The sequence below is a fragment of the Desmodus rotundus genome, chromosome 2, assembly GCF_022682495.2.
Source record: "Desmodus rotundus isolate HL8 chromosome 2, HLdesRot8A.1, whole genome shotgun sequence".
Taxonomy (NCBI): Eukaryota; Metazoa; Chordata; class Mammalia; order Chiroptera; family Phyllostomidae; genus Desmodus; species Desmodus rotundus.
Window position 1 is genome coordinate 208,588,308 of NC_071388.1, and position 18,369 is coordinate 208,606,676.

At 61.4% G+C, this 18,369-nt stretch overlaps 1 protein-coding gene and 1 long non-coding RNA gene across 6 annotated transcripts; one reads left to right on the plus strand and one right to left on the minus strand.

The window, feature by feature from the left end:
• Positions 1-4,094: 4,094 nt before the first annotated feature.
• Positions 4,095-6,052, minus strand: LOC112307803 (uncharacterized). 2 transcript variants are annotated; one of them, XR_006655996.3, is made up of 3 exons: positions 5,910-6,052; positions 5,123-5,426; positions 4,095-4,577 (listed from the first exon to the last, which is right to left on the minus strand). It is a non-coding gene; the product is annotated as an uncharacterized lncRNA (long non-coding RNA). The 2 variants fall into 2 exon arrangements; XR_002975090.3 differs by lacking the exon at positions 5,910-6,052 and having other exon boundaries at positions 5,123-5,903.
• A 154-nt stretch (positions 6,053-6,206) lies between these two features.
• CAPN10 (calpain 10) lies at positions 6,207-17,080 on the plus strand. 4 transcript variants are annotated; one of them, XM_024564230.4, is made up of 12 exons: positions 6,207-6,721; positions 8,221-8,352; positions 9,446-9,642; positions 10,394-10,611; positions 11,862-12,003; positions 12,851-13,017; positions 13,162-13,442; positions 14,182-14,384; positions 14,502-14,757; positions 16,084-16,283; positions 16,468-16,513; positions 16,711-17,080. In XM_024564230.4, exons 1-12 carry the CDS (start codon positions 6,350-6,352, stop codon positions 16,738-16,740), a joined length of 2,244 nt encoding a protein of 747 aa, XP_024419998.2. In that variant the 5' UTR covers positions 6,207-6,349; the 3' UTR covers positions 16,741-17,080. The 4 variants fall into 4 exon arrangements, with proteins under 4 accessions (XP_024419998.2, XP_045054102.2, XP_045054105.2 ...); XM_045198167.3 differs by having other exon boundaries at positions 13,306-13,442; XM_045198170.3 differs by lacking the exons at positions 14,182-14,384; positions 14,502-14,757.
• Positions 17,081-18,369: the final 1,289 nt, after the last annotated feature.

The following is an 18,369-nucleotide window of genomic DNA, read 5'->3' on the forward strand; positions in this document are numbered from 1 at the left end:
TCCTCAGTCACACAGGCCCCTGCCCAGAGGAGGGGGTGCGGGATGGGGCCGAGGGTCTTCCCCTGCACTCTGGCTGCTCCAGTCCTGGCTCTTCCCAGAAGCCTCAGGTCTGAGGACCAGCAGCAGGCTGACCTTGACCTCCCCAGCCCCTTGGCCAGGTCTCTGGGACCTCCCATTGGATCCTCAAACACCAAAGCAAAAGAGGCCACTTGTCACTCCCCTGTGGGCTGTGCTCAGTGTCAGTCCCCCATCCCAAATGAGCAAAGGAAGTGGTGAGTGGCAGAGCGTTTGGGGTCAGAGGATCGAGGTGGTGGGGTGGGGTGGGGTGTGGGGCGGCAGGGGCGCTAGCGCAGGTGCTGCAGGGACTGGTACAGACTGGGCTCAGAGGAGTGACGGGTGGGGCCCCATTCAGGGCTTTACCTGGAAGGACGGCTGAGCTGCGGGCTGTGACCGAGGAACAGCCACTGAGAGCCCACCATGGCAGTGGGCTCAGGCCAGCAGCATCGGTGCTGTGTGGTCACAGCTCGTGCCGGGATTACATGCTCTGGTCCGAAGTGACCTGGGACCCGACCCACTGGCCAGACCCAGGCACAGAGCCCCCCCTTCACAAGGGGCCGGGATGTGGCAGGATCTGAAACGGTGGGCCGGCAACCCTGCGTCGTCACTTCCAGCCCCTAGGTCACCAAATGCCCCAGTGACTCTTCCCTGCGTTTCCCCCCAGCCCCCAGGCGGCCCAGTCCCTGCCCAGGCGTGGCACAAGTGCGTGCCCAGGGTCTCGGTGGTCTCCAGGAATGAGGGTCCCTGTGCCTGCCCTGCACCAGGCGTGGGTGGGGCCCCACCCAGACAGTCCACCCCCATCCCCCCACCCAGGGAACAGGAACTAGGTCATTGCAACATCGTGGGGAGAGGGGACACAGGAGGCACCTCGTACCACCCACCCTGCAGCCATCTGGAACCTTGCCAGTAGGCACTGCAAGAGACATGCCCCCAAGTGGGTGCCCCAGGTCAGGGTGCACTGGGGCCCTTGGCTCCACCCTTGAGGGTACATCCTTGTCCTGGCTTCTTGCCCATCTAACATGACACTGGCCAAGGAGCCCTCCTTGGGGGCCCCACCACTTAGCCGCTTTGCCACTGAGGCTGTGTGCAGGTCTCTAGTCCCAAACTGTCAGTCCCGGCTCTGGGTTTCTTTGGCAGTTAAGCTCTCGCAAAGCAGTGGTCTCAACACACACTCAGGACCAGCTCCGAGGGCCCACAGCCCTGCTGCTGGTTGGTCACCGCTGAGAGGGGCTCCCATGGGCCCAGGACCACCCCCACCCCTGCTAGCCTCTCCCTCCTTTGGAGAGCTCAGAAGCTGCTCCCAGCAGTCCCAACAGAGGGGACAACACCCATAGTGATGCTGCCTTTGCCCCACGTTTCAGCTGTGATTTGCCCTCTGGGGTGAGCAGGGTGCTCTCAGCCTGGGCATCCCTGTATCCCTGGCCTTTCTCAACTCCTTCCCTCCCAGCTTGCAAACCTGAATACCTCCCAGTCCATCTCTTCCTGGTAGTATCTTGCCCAACACAGCCTGTGATCAGCACGTGCTGCTAATGTTTCCTGGCTTCTCCACCAGACTGAGCTATTCAGAATGTCATCACCACACGAGTCATCACAGCTGTTTTCCCAAATGTTCCACGGTTGCACAACAGCTTGCCAACATCCCCACTTCGGGTAATGGGCCCCAGGCAGCCCCCGGGCTGGCGGCATGCATCCCTCTGTTGTTAAGGCAGCAGCCTCCCCAAGGGGCTGGTTTCCAGGCCATGCGGTCCAAGGCGCACTCAGCAGCAAACAGCTCTGGGAGGCCAACGTTTCAAAGCACAGAGCTTTAGTTGTCACTCATGCTACTTGTCCACTTCCTGCTGGCAGTGGGGTGGGCGTCTTCCTGCCACCAGGTGCTCAGGGAGCCGTGCTGAGGGAGGACAGGACAGCTTGAACGTTCCAGGCACCTTGCCATGGATAAACAAGGGGCTCACACTGGTGATGGGATGCGTGGGGACCGTGCACCCCATAACAGCTGCGTTTTCAGGACAGAGAACAGAGTACTGAGGTGGAAGAGGATGGAGTCTGTGGAGCTGGGGATGCAGTCCAGACAGGAGGGGTGGGGCTGCAAGCTCCAGATCTGCTGGGGCCCAGGAAGGTGGGACCCTGAGGAGATGGCATCCTCAGGGCACGTTGGAGGGCTGACGCCTAGGACGGGTGAGGGAGCCATAGGCTTGCGTGTGGGGTCTGCACTGCCTGCAGCCTCTGGGTCCAGAGGTCCAGATAAGGCGTCCTATGTCCCTCAGGCCATGTCCTGCACAGTCCAGGCTTGTCCTAGGTGCTTCTCTCCTGTCTCCCAACTCTTACTGGTGTAGGCCCCCCTGTTCTAGGCCAGATGCCTGGGACAGAAGCCCCAGGAACTTCAGACCCAAAGTTACAGCTCACCCTTGGGAGCAATCAGTGAAGTGTGGGGAGGGCCACACACGCAACATGCCAAACCGGCACCTGAGCAGTCAGCTAGCAGAGGAAGCCGAAGAGGCCTTTCAGCCCGGGGCAAGAACACCTCCACCACACCAGGGGCTGGAAGCAAACCATGCGGCAGGGACTGGCATGGAGACAAAGGGGGCGTGAAAAGAGCCCGGAAATGTTGGAAGAGGCGATCACAAAAGATGAAAATTCAGTAAGTGCTCAAAATGAAGATAAGACACATGGGCTGGAAGGGCAAGACAGGGACAGCAAAGGGACAAGGGAAAGCAGGCAGAAAGAAGTAGGTCAGAGGATTTGCTGAAGACCTGGGAGTCAGGGAGACTGACAAAGCTGCGGGGAAAAGTTCAAATTGATCAAGGCATCCGCACTCTCAACACGTCCTTCATTCCACCCCCAAGGGGCCTCTCCCCTCCCCACCCAGGCCTCCCCACCTGTGGCAGCCATGCTCTGGGCACCCCTCCCGACCCAGGTCCCCATCAAGGTCTTCTCCCCGCCACACTCTCCTGTACTTAGAAGGACCTGATGTTCACTCTTAAGGCTATGTATTTTTTCCACTTTCTCTCTGTGGACCTTAAGAAAGAAAATGCCTTTTAAGGAGAGCTCCTGATGGCTAAAATTAAATATATATATGTTTATATATAAATATATATATGTTTATATATATGTATATACGTGTGTGAATACACACACACACACACACACACTGAGCCCCTCATGCAAACCACACTTAAATAAGCAGCCTGAAAGGAGCTGTTGCTTACACCGTGTTCTGCTGCTCAGCCGTCCTTATAAAGGGGCTCCTGGGATCCTATTTCAGCCAGTAGGACTGAGGTTCTCCCCCTCCTGCTGCACACATCTTCTTTATCAACCAATCAGAGCAGCTCCATCCTGACCAATCAGGACAGTGCCTTTTGGCCCAGTTAATTTGAAAAAGGACGGACCAATCAGGGACCAAGGGACGGGGACTTCTAGCTATATAGACAGATTCCCGGTTGGCTAGGAGGTCAAACTTTTCCTTTCCAACGGAGTCGCCCCGTCTGTAATGGGGTCCGCAGTGCAAAGCTGTTTAGCCAGGGAGGGTCTTGGTTGCTGTGCCACAATTGAGCCCTTGTGCACTGAATAGTTTCCTTCTTCATCGCATCCCAGATGGGCAATTCTTGGCAGCGTTGGACTGGTGCTGAGAACTACTGGTTGACATCTCTAGAGAGTCAGCTGGTAAGACCCAGGGAGAATGGAAACCCCAGAAGAGGGGAATGGCCACTAAACGCGGGGCTCGGCCAAGCTGTCCATGGCAGCTCAGCACGTCAGCCGGGTGTTAATGGGGTCAGGGCAGCATGTGAAGATCACTACCACCCACCCAAGCCCAGACAAGCCTCTTTGTTCAAAAACGGAGCAAACTGACAGAAAACGATTCCACTCTGCAATGACTACAGCAGCACCCACATGAGGCAAGGGGAAGCGCATAGCCGACACATGCTTATGTTCAAGAGCTACCAGGCAGGGGCCTGGCCCTGAGTGTGTCCACCTGGGGTCAGCTGCAGTGTGTGGGTTCTTGACTTTGTGTAGGAAAGATTTCACAACAGGAGTCCAGGTGACTACAAGGAACCATTTATTAAAGCTGCAGACAGTGAAACAAGGAAGGACTCAGCACAGAGGAAGCAACAGCAGAGCCAGGCTGGGCGGCCTTGGCTCACTGGGCAATCAGAAAAAAAGGGGGCTTTCAGGGAAAGGTTCAGGAGATTAGCCTGGGACCAGCTGCCTATTGCCTGAGAGTTTAGGAGACACCTGCATGTGAAGAAGGAAGTGGGGAAAGGGGAAGGGAATGATGGGAGGTGCTCCCTAGAGGAAGAGCTGGGGCTGGGTCCTGTGTCTTGAGGCTTTTACCCCTTTCCTGCACGCGGGAACCTTCGGGGAAGTCTCGGGAGGGTCTGTGAATAGTCACCCGTTCCCCGGATGTGCCTTTCCAGGGTCAAAGTCTCCACTGATGAGTCTGTGCCACAGCAGGGGTCGTTTAGTCACTGCAGTTGGTTCTGGCATCTGCCCACCTGGTTTTGCTGCTTTTGGGGGTCCTGGAGCTGAAATACAACCGAGGTCTACATGTTCTCTCTAGGGAGGTGAACTTCAGCCATGGTGTTCAGGGATGCCTCAGCTTCCCTATGCCGATTGCCAAGGAATTTTCGTAGCTGCTTACTATCGTGTCTCAAAGGCACTGGAGTCAACTGTGGGGATTACATGCATGTGTTCATAACAGAACTTAGGAACACACAACCATTTGGGAGCAATACTTAGGGGGGCATCCTATAAGGAGCACGTATTTTTAATTTTTATAAAAATTCATTTGAACCAAAGAGAGAATACACCTGGAAGCAAGATCTCAACAGACTGAGATAAGCACTTCCATATTATTTTTATAAGGGGGTTAAAAAAACCCAAAATTTAACCTAAAACATCACCCAAAAAGAATGACATCCTCCAGTAGCAGTAAGCCAAGTGAGTGGAGTTTGCCTGGAGTGGGAATGCTGGCTGCCCACCTCACGGAGCCGCGGGTGTTCCACCGCCCTGGGCTGCCACCTCCTCCCTTTGACGCTCCCTTTTTAAGTCTGTAGAATGTGATACCTACCTGTGGGATGTGTGAGGAGCATACAAATTAGTCCTCCGGGGCGGAACCCTCCTCACCTCTGCAGGATCGTCCATGGCTGTGCGTCCATGGCTTTTACTACGAGTCCTGTATGCTTCCTAAACTGACGGCCCCCAAAGCCAGTCCTTGCAATTCCACAGGGCCTCCGGGCTGTCTCACCCGTCGCCAGGCCCCTCGGGCACTGTCTCTGCCAGTCCTTGCAATTCCACAGGGCCTCCGGGCTGTCTCACCCGTCGCCAGGCCCCTCGGGCACTGTCTCTCTGAATCATGAGTCGCCGAATACCTTCTAAGAAAGTAAATCTTTCTTCACTGCTGATTCAAAAGCTGGGCCTCTGAGCTCACTGTGTCATCCCAGACTGAAGGACCTACTTCTGAGACCAAGCAAAAGCAGCCACAGTGAAGCAAGAAGCTTGGAGGGGCAGGGAGAGAATAAATCTCTGGCTGGCCGCTTTCCTTCCTGGGATCGCGCAGGAAGGGAAGGCGAAGCGCAGGTTCTGCAGCAAAAGTGTGAGTCCTTGAACAGGTTCTGAAATCTCTGTCCTCACCTCCCCGCAGCACCGACCGGCCAGGAGCTATAGCCGCACGTCCAGCTGGTCACTGTCCAACCCACCAGGACCAGAAGCCCGACCACCTGCCCTGAAGGCAGCGTCTGATCCCAGGATTGTCTTGAGCCAACTCCCAGGGTTGAGGGAGGCCCTCCCCCACCCCACCGCCCCGGGCCCTCTCATTCCCCAGGACCCCTGGGCACAGCAAAAACACCCGGAAATACCTCGACAGTCTCGCGACTCTCCTGCCCTGGGGGGGGGGGGGGGGTCTCCCGTTGGCTCCGCCTACACAGGCGGACCCCCCCCCCCCCCCCCCCCCGGCCGCAGGCCGGAAGGAGAGGCTCCGCCTTGGAGGCCGCGCTGCATTCTGGGCTCTGTGGTCCACGGCGCGACATCGGCGGAGGCGGCCTCTCGGGTACTTTCGGCCCCAGAGCGCCCGAGTCCAAGCGGTCCCGACCGCTAGGCCGGACCCACACAGTCCCAAGGACAAGACAGCCGCCGGCTTCATAGAGCTTGAACCTCGGCCGGAACAGTTCCGGGTCCCTTTGGCCCGGAAAGAAAAGTGCAGCTTCGCGCACGCCCAGCTCGGGAGCCACGCTCGCGGGGAGCTGGGCGTCCTACGCGAACTTCCCTACGCTCGGATACGACGGAGTCACGTGACTATATGCGCCGCGCCCGTTGGCCGCAGCCTCGGAACCTGCGGTTACCGGGGAGACCGAGCAGCGGCGAGCGGCAGCCAGCCGCGGCGGCGGCGCTGCGGAGTTGTCGCGGTAGAGCGCCCGGCGGAGCTTGGGAGCGTCCGGCTGCCCGACGACCGCATCCGACTTGGCCTCCTGCGGGGCTGTGCTTCCCCCTCGGCCGCGCTCGGCCCCCGGGCGCGGGTTGCACATGGGAGCCCAGGGCGCCCAAGATGCGGGCGCCGGCCAGGGAGCTCTTCCGGGACGCCACCTTCCCTGCCTCGCACTCCTCGCTCTTCTCCAGCTTCTCCACACCGCTGGCCCAGTTTCGGGAAGAAATCACATGGAAGCGGCCCCAGGTAAGAGGCTGCGAGGTCCTGGGTCGGGCCTCTGCATGTTGTGTTCTGCCGGGGTGCAAACGCGGAGGCTGGGCGGAGCGGGGGGACGGGGGCCGGGTCCACGAGGTGTGGGCACGCGGCGGCCGCAGGGTCTGCGCTACTGCGCTCGGCAGGGGGTTCCCAGGCTCCCGACCGCACGTGGCAGCTGTTCCTGAACCTTACTCGGGTGCGCCGGGCCCCGTGCTCGCGGCTGCACCTGCGAGAGTTCGGTTCCGAAGGAGATTGAGGAGCCGCGAGAGGAGCGTGCTCACAGGCGCAGAGCCAGTCCCCCCTCCTGTGTCTGCTCCGAAGGGCGCCAGCCCGGACTTGGCCTCGAGGTCGCATGGCACCTCTGTGTCCTGTGCTCGAGACAGCGAGGTCCTCTGATGCTCCGGTGAGAGGGCCAGGCTGAACCTACAGAGCAAAGCCACTTGGCCGTGCAAATTCTTCTTTTGAACTTAGTGCACCTGCACTTTCAGGTGTGAACACTTTAAGGTCGCAACTTAAAGGGATGCTCTGGCCAAGTGCTATGTTGACATCTTTAGAAATGGCTTATCCGTGTACTGAGTGAGACTGTCCGTGGAAGAAGCCTGCCTGCCTTCCCGGATGTACTGGCTGCCAGAGACTTTTGGGGGCAGCCCTGCCTGGAATGAATCATTCCTGGTCTTGGGAGAAGGCAGGCCAAGGCTTGGAGGGCCTTATAGGCCACACCGGTGGAATTTGGGTAAAAATGCATCTTGGCTGCAATGGATAGCCGGGAGAGGGTGTTTTGTAGAGGAATGGATCAACTGGGTGTCGGTGTGAAGAAGCTCAGTGTAACCTGCCTGGTGGGAAATGGGTGGTCGGGGCAAGAGTGTGCACGCCATTGCCATGGTCCTGGAGAAGAGTGGAGGGGCCGCAGCTAGCCTGATGCCGTTAGCACGTTGACAGTTGCGGTGACCGCTTACAAGTAGAGGGCGAGGGTAAATGAGGGATCCGAATGACTTCCCTGTTTCTGGCCTGAGCACCTGGGTGGGGGTGGTTGCATTTGCTGTACTGGGGGGACGTGGGAGTCAGGGCTTCTTTTGCATGCTGATTGGTGCTATCAGGAGGCAGGGGTGCAGAGTTGGGAGCTCAGGACCATCCGGGCAGAGGCTTGATCCGGGGGATTGGGACTGCTGGGGTCAGGGGCAGCCCCCACTGTTCTGATGCTGTCAAACGTTGGGAAAGATGAGGACACAGAGATGCCCGTTGGATCTGACAACACGGGGGTGACATTGGTCAAGACAGTAGGAAGTGTGAAGCTAGAGAGGCCTGTGTCCAGAGAGGGAGCAGGAGGGAGGGAGCAGGTGGAAGGCCTCTCCCAAAGGCTATCTATCAGTGGAGGGGAGTCGTGCTGAGAGCAGAAAGGCTCCCCCAGCCTGTCACCTAAGTCTTGTGTTCTTGTTTTAAAGACTAGCCAGGAGACACATTGTAACTTTGGACAATTTTCTTTATTTCAGGAAATTTGTGCCACACCCCGGATGTTTCCAGATAACCCACAGGAAGGGCAGGTGAAGCAAGGGCTGCTGGGCGACTGCTGGTTCCTGTGCGCCTGCGCCGCCTTGCAGAAGAGCCGGCACCTCCTGGACCAGGTGTCTGTCTTCCTGTCTGCTGTGCGCAGGAAGGAAGTGGGGGGCTAGGCAGCTGAACCCCAGTTCTGTGGGGCTCTGCCAGGCTGCTTGACAAGGCAGTGGGGAGCACGCGCTCGGCTCTTGGGCCTTAGGGGCCCCCTCTCCCACAGGGGCACTTTCCGCCTGGCTCTCGATCCCCTGCCCCCAGGGCTCTCCGGTGAACTAAAAAGACAGGGGCCAGCCTGATCGGAAAGGGCTGGCCGAGGCAGCCTGTGCCCTGGTTTAGAGTAAGAGCCCCTAGCCGGTTGACTTTGAGCAGGTTTTGAATATAACTTGGCCAAAGACGATTAAAACCATGTCTGGTGCTCGGCAGACACCGCAGGTGTAGGAGGGCTTCTCACACTCCCCCCTGGAGCCTCCTCGGCCTTCTGCTTGGCTCCTCGCTAAGTGTCGCCGAGGGGTGCAGCAGCAGCCACTGGCAGTGGGGCCTGTCCAGACCCCCTCTGTGGCCCAGGCCACACCAGACACACCATGTCACTGGCTCTGGCCTTTGTCTCACTGATGAGGGCACCGTTGTCACTGGTTTTCTGATTGGTGAGTGTGGGGCCAGGACCACGTGAGTCGTCTAGGTGTAGCCCACACTGCCTCTTGGGTCAGAGCACCGAGCCTGGCAGTGAGCACGTGGGTCCAGGCACAGCAGCGGTCCGGAGCTCCCGGCTCCGATAGGGTGGTTGCCATGACGACAGCGATCTGCCCTCTGCAGCCAGCTCTGTCGGGAATTGGGTCTCATGCTTGTAAAAGTCATGTTTGTTTTGGATTCAGGTCGAGGGCCCATTTGGGACAGGAGAACAGAATGGTTGGCATCAAGCTTTGCGAGACACTTGGCCCCCTCACTGTGGTTTTTAAAGTATTAACACGTCTGTGGACTTCCTGTCCAGGGGGCGGTTTCCCATGAGCGCTGACCCGAGTGTGGTGTGAGGTCGGACCGTTTGCACGGGGGAACCACACAGCACCGGGGAACGACACAGCACGGTTGTACTCTGGCTGGGACGCCTGGAGGACGCTGTGTGGCGCTTGTCTCATGGTCTCCTTTTCCTTTCCCTGTGCGCGGCAGGTCATTCCTCCCGGACAGCCGAGCTGGCTCGACCAGACATACCGTGGCTCCTTCGCCTGTCGAATTTGGCAGTTTGGACGCTGGGTGGAGGTGACCATAGATGACCGTCTGCCTTGTCTTGCAGGGAGACTCTGCTTCTCCCGGTGCCAGAGAGAGGATGTGTTCTGGCTGCCGTTGCTGGAGAAGGCCTACGCCAAGTACGCGTGCGGGAAGCTGGGGGGCCAGGGGGCCACCACCCCTGCCTCAGGCTGCCCCCAGGAGCACGTCTCTGCTCCCCCCGGGCTGCAGCTCCCTTGTCACTTCCAAGCGTCTGGCCAGTCTTGGGGTGGGGCTGACTGATCCAGAGACAGACACTCTGGTTCCTGGCCTGTGGTTGCCTCTCCTTCTCAGCACTCGCTGCGCAGCTGGGCGTGAAGAGTGGATGTGTGTTTTCTTCCTCTCTCTGTCCCCAAACCCCAGCAAGAGAGATTTTTCCACTCATTTGTTCTTCACCACTGGGGACAGGTGGCCTCTTGCAGGCCGCTGGGGAGAAAAGAGGCCGCCTGGGTGTGAGCCTTGTCTGTGGTGGCCCAGCCTGAGCCTCGCCAGGAGTCTGGATAGAGGCTTTTCCCTCTTGAGTGACTTGCCAACTTGCCGGTGGGCAGGCCTTTGCACAGAGGAAGGGGGGCTGCTGCCTGTGGGACAGGAGCAGGTGTCCCCGCCAGGGGCCACATGACGGGGTCAGGAGGGGGTCTGTACATGGGCAGAGGCAGCAGGACATTGCTGGGACACTGCATGGCAGCTGGTGAGGGCGCGATTGCGTGTGGCCGTGGTGAGGTGGCAGGCAGGAGAAGGGATTGAAGCGGGTGGGGTAGGGGGTCAGTATGATTCAGGGCATCGCAGACTGGGGGTAGGAGAGAGGCGGCATGCTGTGTTTGTGCCGAGGCTCACTCCCTACCCATCTCCCAGGGTCCACGGGTCCTACGAGCACCTGTGGGCAGGGCAGGTGGCAGACGCCCTGGTGGACCTCACTGGCGGCCTGGCAGAGAGGTGGAGCCTGAAGGACCTGGCCCGCAGCAGGGGCCCGCAGGACGGGCCCGACGGCCTGGAGCCCCGGACTTGTCGGCAGCTGCTTGGCCTTAAGAAGCGGTGTCCCATCAGCTGCTCGGTGTTCAGCCCCAGAGCAGGTGAGGTAGCGGCGGTACCCTTGGACTCCTGGAGGCGTGTGCTGGGGCCCAGTTAGCACATTGTCTTTCTGAGCTGGTGTCCAGCAGTGTGACCTTGTCCTAGTCTCCCCCTCTCCAAAGGGAGGGGCCCCTACTCACTGACCAGCACTCACCCCGGGTGGCAGGAGCCTATGGGGGGTCACCACTGGGTGGAGATGGTGTGAGGGAGCATGTGGCGGCACCATCTCTGGCTTGGCTGGCAGCCTGCAGGGTCAGCTCCCTCAAACGGAGCTGCTTTCAAAGCTTTTCATAAACATGCACTTTTGCATCCTGCGTCCTGCGTCCTGCGTCCTGCACCGTTTCTGTGTTACATGGACGTTGTCTACTCCCCTCGTTCGTGCACCTGCTGTGGCTTCGTTCCCCCTTCCCCGAAAGCTGGAAACGGGAGGTCTTCCTGGTTTTGTGCTGCTGCAAGTAACATAGCACTTCATGCTGAACACTTTCCTGTTTAGACTTATTTTCACAACAGTTTCTGGTCAAAAACTGACCATTGGAAGAAACTGACCCGTGTTGACAGTTACACTGCCCTGGTGTGTGCAGGCTCCACCCCTGAGGGCGGGGCAGACATGGGACTGCCTGAGGGGCCCCGGAGCCCAGTGAAGTGGGCTGGGGTTGGGGACCTGGGAGGGACGGCCAGCGTGGCAGCTACAGAGCTGGTCCGAACAAAACAGTTAGAGATGGTCCGGGCATTTCTTCTCTCTGCTCTGGGCCCCACCTCTCCTCCTGCCCATCCTGTTTGGCTGCTCCTGTGTCGCCTGCCCCTGGTCTCTGGGCGGGTGGAGTCCATTGTCCTCAGGGCTCCAGTGCTCCCACTGCCTGACCGCCCCCAGCTGGCCTTGCCAAGGGCTTCCCTGTCCTTGGCGGTGACAGACCATTAGTGACAGTACCAGGAGTGGTGCTTTTGAGACTTGGTCCTGCTCCAGGCATCCTGCAGGGCCACATGGTCCAGCCAGGATCCCTCATCCATCCAGGCAGTGACAGAGGCCCCAAGAAGGGGATGAGCTCTGCCAGGCCTTGTCCAGCTGAGCCAAAGTCCTGACCTGGGCCCCTCGCTGGGACTCTGCGCTGACTAAGGCCACTGCTGAGCTCACTGTCCACAGTGGTCAGTAGGGCCACAGCTGGGTGGGCTGGGCCAGCCCCCGGGGATGGAGCCACCTGTGCATCCTCTTGGTGTGCGGACCCTGCCTGTGACAGAGCCGTCCCTCGCCCAGGGGCCAGGGAGTTGGGGGAGTTCCATGCCTTCATCGTCTCGGATCTGTGCGAGCTCCAGACCCAGGCTGGTCAGAGCGTCCTGCTGCTGCGCATTCAGAACCCCTGGGGCCGGCGGTGCTGGCGGGGACCCTGGAGAGAGGGGTGAGTTGGGGGGTGAGGGGACTTGTCATTGTGGGGTGGGGCATGGGCCCCGAGGGGCAGCAGAGAGCCGGCACCATAATGTGGGCACCTGGGCCCTGGTGCCGTGGCTGGTTCTGTGGTGGTTTCTTTTTTACTTTTTTTTTTTTTTTTTTTTAAGATTTTATTTATTTTAAAGAGGGAGGAAGGGAGGGAGAAAGAGGGGGGGGAAACATCGATTTGTGGTCACCTCTTGAGCTCCCTCTACTGGGAACCCAGCCCACAGCCCCGGCCTGTGCTCTGACTGGGAATTGAACCTGCAACTCTGTGGTTCGCAGGCCAGTGCTCCATCCACTGAGCCACCCAGCAGGGGCCTGTGGTGGTTTCTGTGGTCAGACAGTGCTTGGTGGTCCCAGCAAGGCCTATTTGGCCCCAGGTGGTCTCAGGAGGGTGCCTGTGGAACAGTAGACACCCAGCTGGGCTGAGGGACAGGGACCTGTGGGGTGCTCGCGCCCCGTCCTCGGCTCGGCCTTAAGACCCATCACGGGTGGGCTAGGGCACTGGGGCAGGCCCCTTGGGTGGCTGCGGTGGAGGGCAGATCCCACACTCGGCCCCACCTAAGGTGGCAGGCAAGCGTCCTCTCTCACCGCTCCCTGCCCGGCTGCTCGGCCGGCCACAGGGCAGGAGGAGAGGTGGCGGCCCTGAGAGAAGTGCAGGCCCGAGCACAGGGCGGGGCTGAGGAGCTGGGCCCCCAGGGGGCTGGCTGGGCCGTGGCTCTCAGGACACCCTGTGCCCCTCGGGTCCCTGTGCCCCCCACAGTCGGTGCTGTCACTCAGAGGAGAGCTGTCTGCTGACCCAAGCTCCCTTCCAGGGGTGAAGGGTGGTGCCAGGTGGACCCTGGGGCCTCACAGGCCCTGCTCTCCCAGCTCCGGGAGGGGGAGTTCTGGGTGGAGGAGGAGGAGTTTCTCCGAGAGTTCGACGAGGTCACCATCGGCTACCCAGTCACAGAGGCCGGCCACCTGCAGAGCCTCCACTCAGGTAACCAGCACCCCGCCCTGATGGACTCGGCCTTCTGAAGTCAAGGCTGGAGCAGGCGCCTGCATCTCCCTGCGGTGGCGCCCAGGGTGGGGGGGCTGGTGCAGGAGGGTGGGGAGCCCGACGCGAGGTGTGCTCCTGCCCTAGAGAAGGTGCTGAGCCACACGCAGGAGCTGCCAGGGGCCTGGGTCCAGGGGCAGTCTGCGGGGGGCTGCCGCAACAACAGCAGCTTTCCCAGCAACCCCAAGTTCTGGCTGCGGGTCTTGGAACCGAGCGAAGTGTGCGTCGCAGTCCTGCAGAAGCCCAGGAGGTGCACGGTGGGCTGGGCTGGCCGGGCCTGGGCACCCGTGGGGGACGACCGTGCTGCGTGGAGCCCGGCAAGCGTCCCAGGCAGGGACTACCCGGCCGTGGGCCTGCATCTCTGGAAGGTAAGACCATAGGGCCAGCGTCCCACTCACTAGGGCTGGGGTCTGGGACGGGAGGACCCCCACCTGCCCTGGACGTCCTGGGGTCCCATGCCCACTGGCACCCCACAGACCTGGCACCTATCCCAGTCTGCGTGCCTGCCTTGCCCAGGCGTGTCTAGGCCAGAGGAGTCCAGAACCAAAGCCCTTGGCAGAGCCGACCGGCCGGACGGCCCATGGGCTTCCGGCCACGGCTCTTCCCTGTGAGCCCAGGTTGGCCACTTCACCCTCCCTCCTTCAGTCCCCTCCCTACTGAGTAGGCGGTGACATCTGGTCTTGAGGGATTCAAGGAGCCTCCTGGCACCCAGTGGAGATGTCTGCCCTGCTCCCCAGAGGATAGGAGCCTGGCTGGAGCGAGGACACATCGCCCGTGTGCTGCCCAGCCTAGACGGCTCCGGCTCCCGTGGCGATGTCCTCACCCCTTCGTGGGTGTGGCGCATGTTTCACTCCTGTTCTCCCGAGAAGTGGCTGCTGGCGGGCCTTTTCCCCAGCAGGCTCGGGCCCCCCACATCTTGGGGCCCAGCCCTGTCCACCTTGGGTTCTCCCAGAGCAGCAGGGCTGAGCGCGAGCCCAGGGTCCTGGGCATTTTTGGCTGGCTTCTGGGAGGTGGGTGCTGTCCTGCGTCAGCTCCCTTGAAGAGAGGCTCTAAGGCCGGAGCGGGACGGGGCGGTGTCCGAGTTCCCACGTGGCCCCCTCTCCGCAGGTGGAGAAGCGGCGGGTCAGCCTGCCCAGGGTCCTGTCCGCACCCCCCGTGGCCGGCACCGCCTGCCATGCATATGACCGTGAGGTCCACCTCTGTTGTGAGCTGGCCCCCGGCTACTACCTGGCCGTCCCCAGCACCTTCATGAAGGGCGTGCCGGGGCAGTTTCTGCTCCGGGTCTTCTCTAGTGGGAGCGTGTCCCTCAGGTGAGGGTCGGTAGGGCTGGCTCAGCAGGGCGGGTTCAGGCCGTCCCCCCGGGTCCTGCCGTGGCTGAGGTGTCCAGGCTACACCTCCAGCGCCGGCCTGTGCTGGTCTCTTGGCAGCGCTGTCAAGATGGGGGCCCAGAGCCCGGACCCCAGGGCAGCCCTGTCGGCAGGGGAGTGGGAGACGGTTCAGCTGCGAGGCTCCTGGCGGGTCGGCCAGACAGCGGGGGGCAGCAGGAACTTCGCCTCCTTCCCCAGCAACCCCTGCTTCCCCTTCTTGGTCCCAGAGGGCGCGGGCCCCCGCTGCGTCCGCATCTCTCTGCACCAGCACTGCCCGGATGGCAACTGCCACCCCATCGGCTTCCACGTCTTCCAGGCAAGCTCCTTGGAGCAGGATTGGGCGGAGGGGCCTTGGGGTTTGTGTCCACGCAGATGGCGGGGCGTGACGTGGAGGCCTGGACTTGGTCACAAAGTCTGTAATTTACTGGGGGGGGTCATAGCTCAGCCCAGGTAGCTCCTTGTCCCCTCACCCTGGCTCAGACCAGCTGTGTCACGAGGTCGGTTCTGCTCCCCAGGGCTGTCCTTCCCCTCCCCACCCCAGAGTCCCAGCAGCACTGCGGGGCGTGATCAGTGGCGCAGCAGCAGCAGTGCCTAGAGCTGTGCTGCCCCGGCCTCCGCCAGCACCTGGGGTGGGGTGCCCTGGGAGCCAGGGAGGAGTGGCGGTGAGGGCTTGTGGGGGAGCAGGAAAGTAGGGTGGGGGAGGCCACACTCATGGAGACCAACCATCTGGGGACTAACAGCTGCTCTGCCACCTGAGGGGCGCCTCCAGGGCTTTCAAATCAGAAAGAAAACACGGAGCAGGGGGGTGGTGAGGAGCTTGCGAAGCCCCCCGGGCCAGGGAGCTACAGCAGTGGGCTCAGTGGGGCCGGCTGCTCCTGAACCCCAGACAAACCGAAGGGAGAGGCGGCTTCCAGGGACTCCGTCTGCAATTGTGTTGTCTCCACCTTCTACCTAGAGCGGAGCGGGGTTTGGGTGGGGGAGCCCTACGGAAGGGGTGGGAACCGGGGAGGGCCTCCATGGGTATCGTGGAGGCCAGGGAAGGGCCAGTGCCTCATGAGAGCCCGCCAGGGCATCTGCCACGCAGGCCAGACACCTTAGCAGCCCAGTGGGTGGAGCACAGGAGAGGTCAGAGATGGCAGGCTGGTCACATGGCCAGTGTGCCCCTGCCTAGCCGGGTGTGGTGAGGGGCTGGAGCCCCATCCCAGAATCCCCGGGGGAAAGGAGCATATGAAGCCCAGTGTACAGGCGATCCCAGGGGAGAGCAGGGTTTTCTGTTGAGAAGATTCTGCACCCTGGGTGGTGGTGGAGCTGTGGAGTCCACCTCCTCCCCGAGCAGAGACACTAGTGGCTTCAGAAAAAGTGCCAGTGGCCCAGGTGGCTCAGGGCCTGAGCAGGGCGGTCCCCAGGCAGGGTCCCTGACACCCAACGGGCCTGCTGGCAGGGGCAGCAAGGCCCCAACTGTGGAGAGCCTACATCCCCCTCCTTGGAAGGGAAGGTATGCAGTGGAGGGACCAGGCACCGGCCCACGATATCCCAGCATGTCCCCACCAAGGGCCGCCTTGGGCCCAGGGGAACGAGCAGCTGCAGACTGAAGGCAACGCCCCGGGGATGGGCCTCCCAGCCTGAGCCTGTGCCTCCCCAGGTTCCAGCAGATGGCGAGGGTCAGGGGGCACCCCCACTGCTGCTCCAGAAGCCCCTGGTGAGCTGTGTGCCACATCGCCATGCCCAGGAAGTGAGCCGACTCTGCCACCTGTCTGCAGGGACCTACAGGGTTGTGCCCTCCACCTACCTGCCAGACACAGAGGGCACCTTCACAGTGACCATAGCAACCAGGATAGACAGGTGGGGCTCTGGGGGCCTGCAGTCCTCAGTGCAGTAGTTCCCTCTGCCCTCGTGGTCCCCGGCTGTTAGCTGTCCTGCTGAGACGGGAGGCTGACAGCAGCCTCCTTGCTGTCAGCCTGGGGGGCGTAGACGCGTCTGGGCGTGAGGGGAGGGCCCGGGCCGACCCAGGTGTCCTCTCCCGCAGGCGCTCCATCCACAGCCGGGAGATGCTGGGGCAGCTCCTCCAGGAGGTACGTGGGGTGCCCAGTGCCCTGGGCCTTTCTTCCCCTGGCCCCTGCTGCGGCCACCGTGCATGCTGGGCTTTGCTCTGGGACAGGAGGGACACTGGTGTCTCCTCTGAGAGGCAGCGAACAGAGCTTCCCAGGCGCAGTCTCTGGCGGTGCTATCCTGGCGGCTGCTGCCCACACCTCGCCGACTCCTCCCGCAGGCCTCCTTCAGGGCACTGATGAAGACCTGACTGGACAGCCCTGTGTACCAGCTCATGGTGTGCCCCCAGCCTCAGCACGGCCACCGGCCCCATGCTGAGTAGTACCTGCACCTGTGGCTCCTCCCCCATCCCTCCCTGGTGAAGACTCCCCATCCTGGAGAGAGGCAGCCCAGGTCAGGCAGGTGCAGCAGGGTGGGCAAGAAAAGCCCACTGCAGGAGTCCTTGTCCCTGAGCCGTGACAGCTCCCAGGGACCCTCCAGTCTTCCCTCAGATTCCAGAGAGGCCTTGCAGCTGACTGGCGAGTGTCACCACACGTGTTTGCAGCATTTCTGGGATATGACTTTGCAAATAAACATGAATACTGAGAAGATGACAGGTGTCCTGTTTCAGCCACTGTGGACCTCGGCCTGCGCGGTGGTGCTGGGAGGAAGACCGGCCCCCAGACAGCCCGGGCAGGTGGCGCCTGCCATCTCCCCACCTGGCAGCCTTGCCATCCCCTGCCAGCTGCGTGGTGCTCCAGGTGTGGGGTGTGGTGGTCCTCTGTCCCCTGGTGCCATATGTATCCCTCCCCATTTTCGACAGAGCAGGCCCCATCTTGCCCCTCTGATTCAATCTGCCAGGGCGTCTAGCCGGCCGAGTGTCCTATGTTGTGACAGGTTGCTGGGAAAACTGCCAAGCCCGTTGACTGGCCTGTGTGAGTGCAGCCCGGGCCCACTTCTGAGCTTCCCCAGCTTCCCGCCATGGCTGCAGCCCTGCCTGCACCCAAGGCCAAGTGATCTAGGCTGGCTGCCCCTCGAGGGGACCCCGTCCACAGGGCCCGCACGGACTCAAATGGAGACACAGAGCCGCCACCCCCACCCACCCCGTCAGAGCCCAAGGGCGGTCCTCATGCTGACCCCACGGTGCCGGTTTTGATGGCCATGAAGTTCACCGTCTCCCCTGGGCCCTCCCAATGGACATGACCCACAGCAGCTCTTGGTCCTTTGCCGTTTGCCAGTCATGTGGAGACACCAGGAAATGTCCCCAAGAGCCCTCTGTGGGCCAGTCCCAGGCAGCCCCTGTTGTCAGCTGCCTTGCGTGTCCCACCCTGACGGGTGCTCTAAGGTCCGTGTCACTCGGGCCCCAGTGGGTCTCAGACGTCCGGTGCCCCTCTGCCCAGTGTGTGGCTGCCCAGCAGAGCGCCGTCATGGGCAGTGGTGGGGTGTCTGGGGGAGCCCTTGCCAAGTGCACTTGCCGTGGGGGCCCTTTTTCTCCGAGCCCCACCCCCTCCGCAGTCCGTGGGTCCTGGGCCTAGTCCGGCCAGAGCTGTTCTGTGAGTGGCCCAGCCCTCTCCCTGGCCTTCAGCCACCTGCCTGCCACTCTTGGAGCCTCTTGTCTGTGTCTCAGACCTGCAGCTTGCAGGGCCCGCTGGCATGTTCCAGTCCCAGGCACCTTTTGACTCGGCCCTAGAGCAGGTTAATGCTGGACTGGGACGAGGCCACCCCTGTGCCGGGCATCGTGGTCCCCGTCACCAGAGACAGGTCCTCACTGGCCCTCCCCTGGGCCTGGGTCCTCCAGAGGCTGACGCTGACACAAGTGTCCTGTGACCTGTGTGCAAGGGCAGGAAGGTGGGGCAGGTGGCGGTGGCGGGGCTGTGCTGGGCGCTGCCAGGGAGCATCC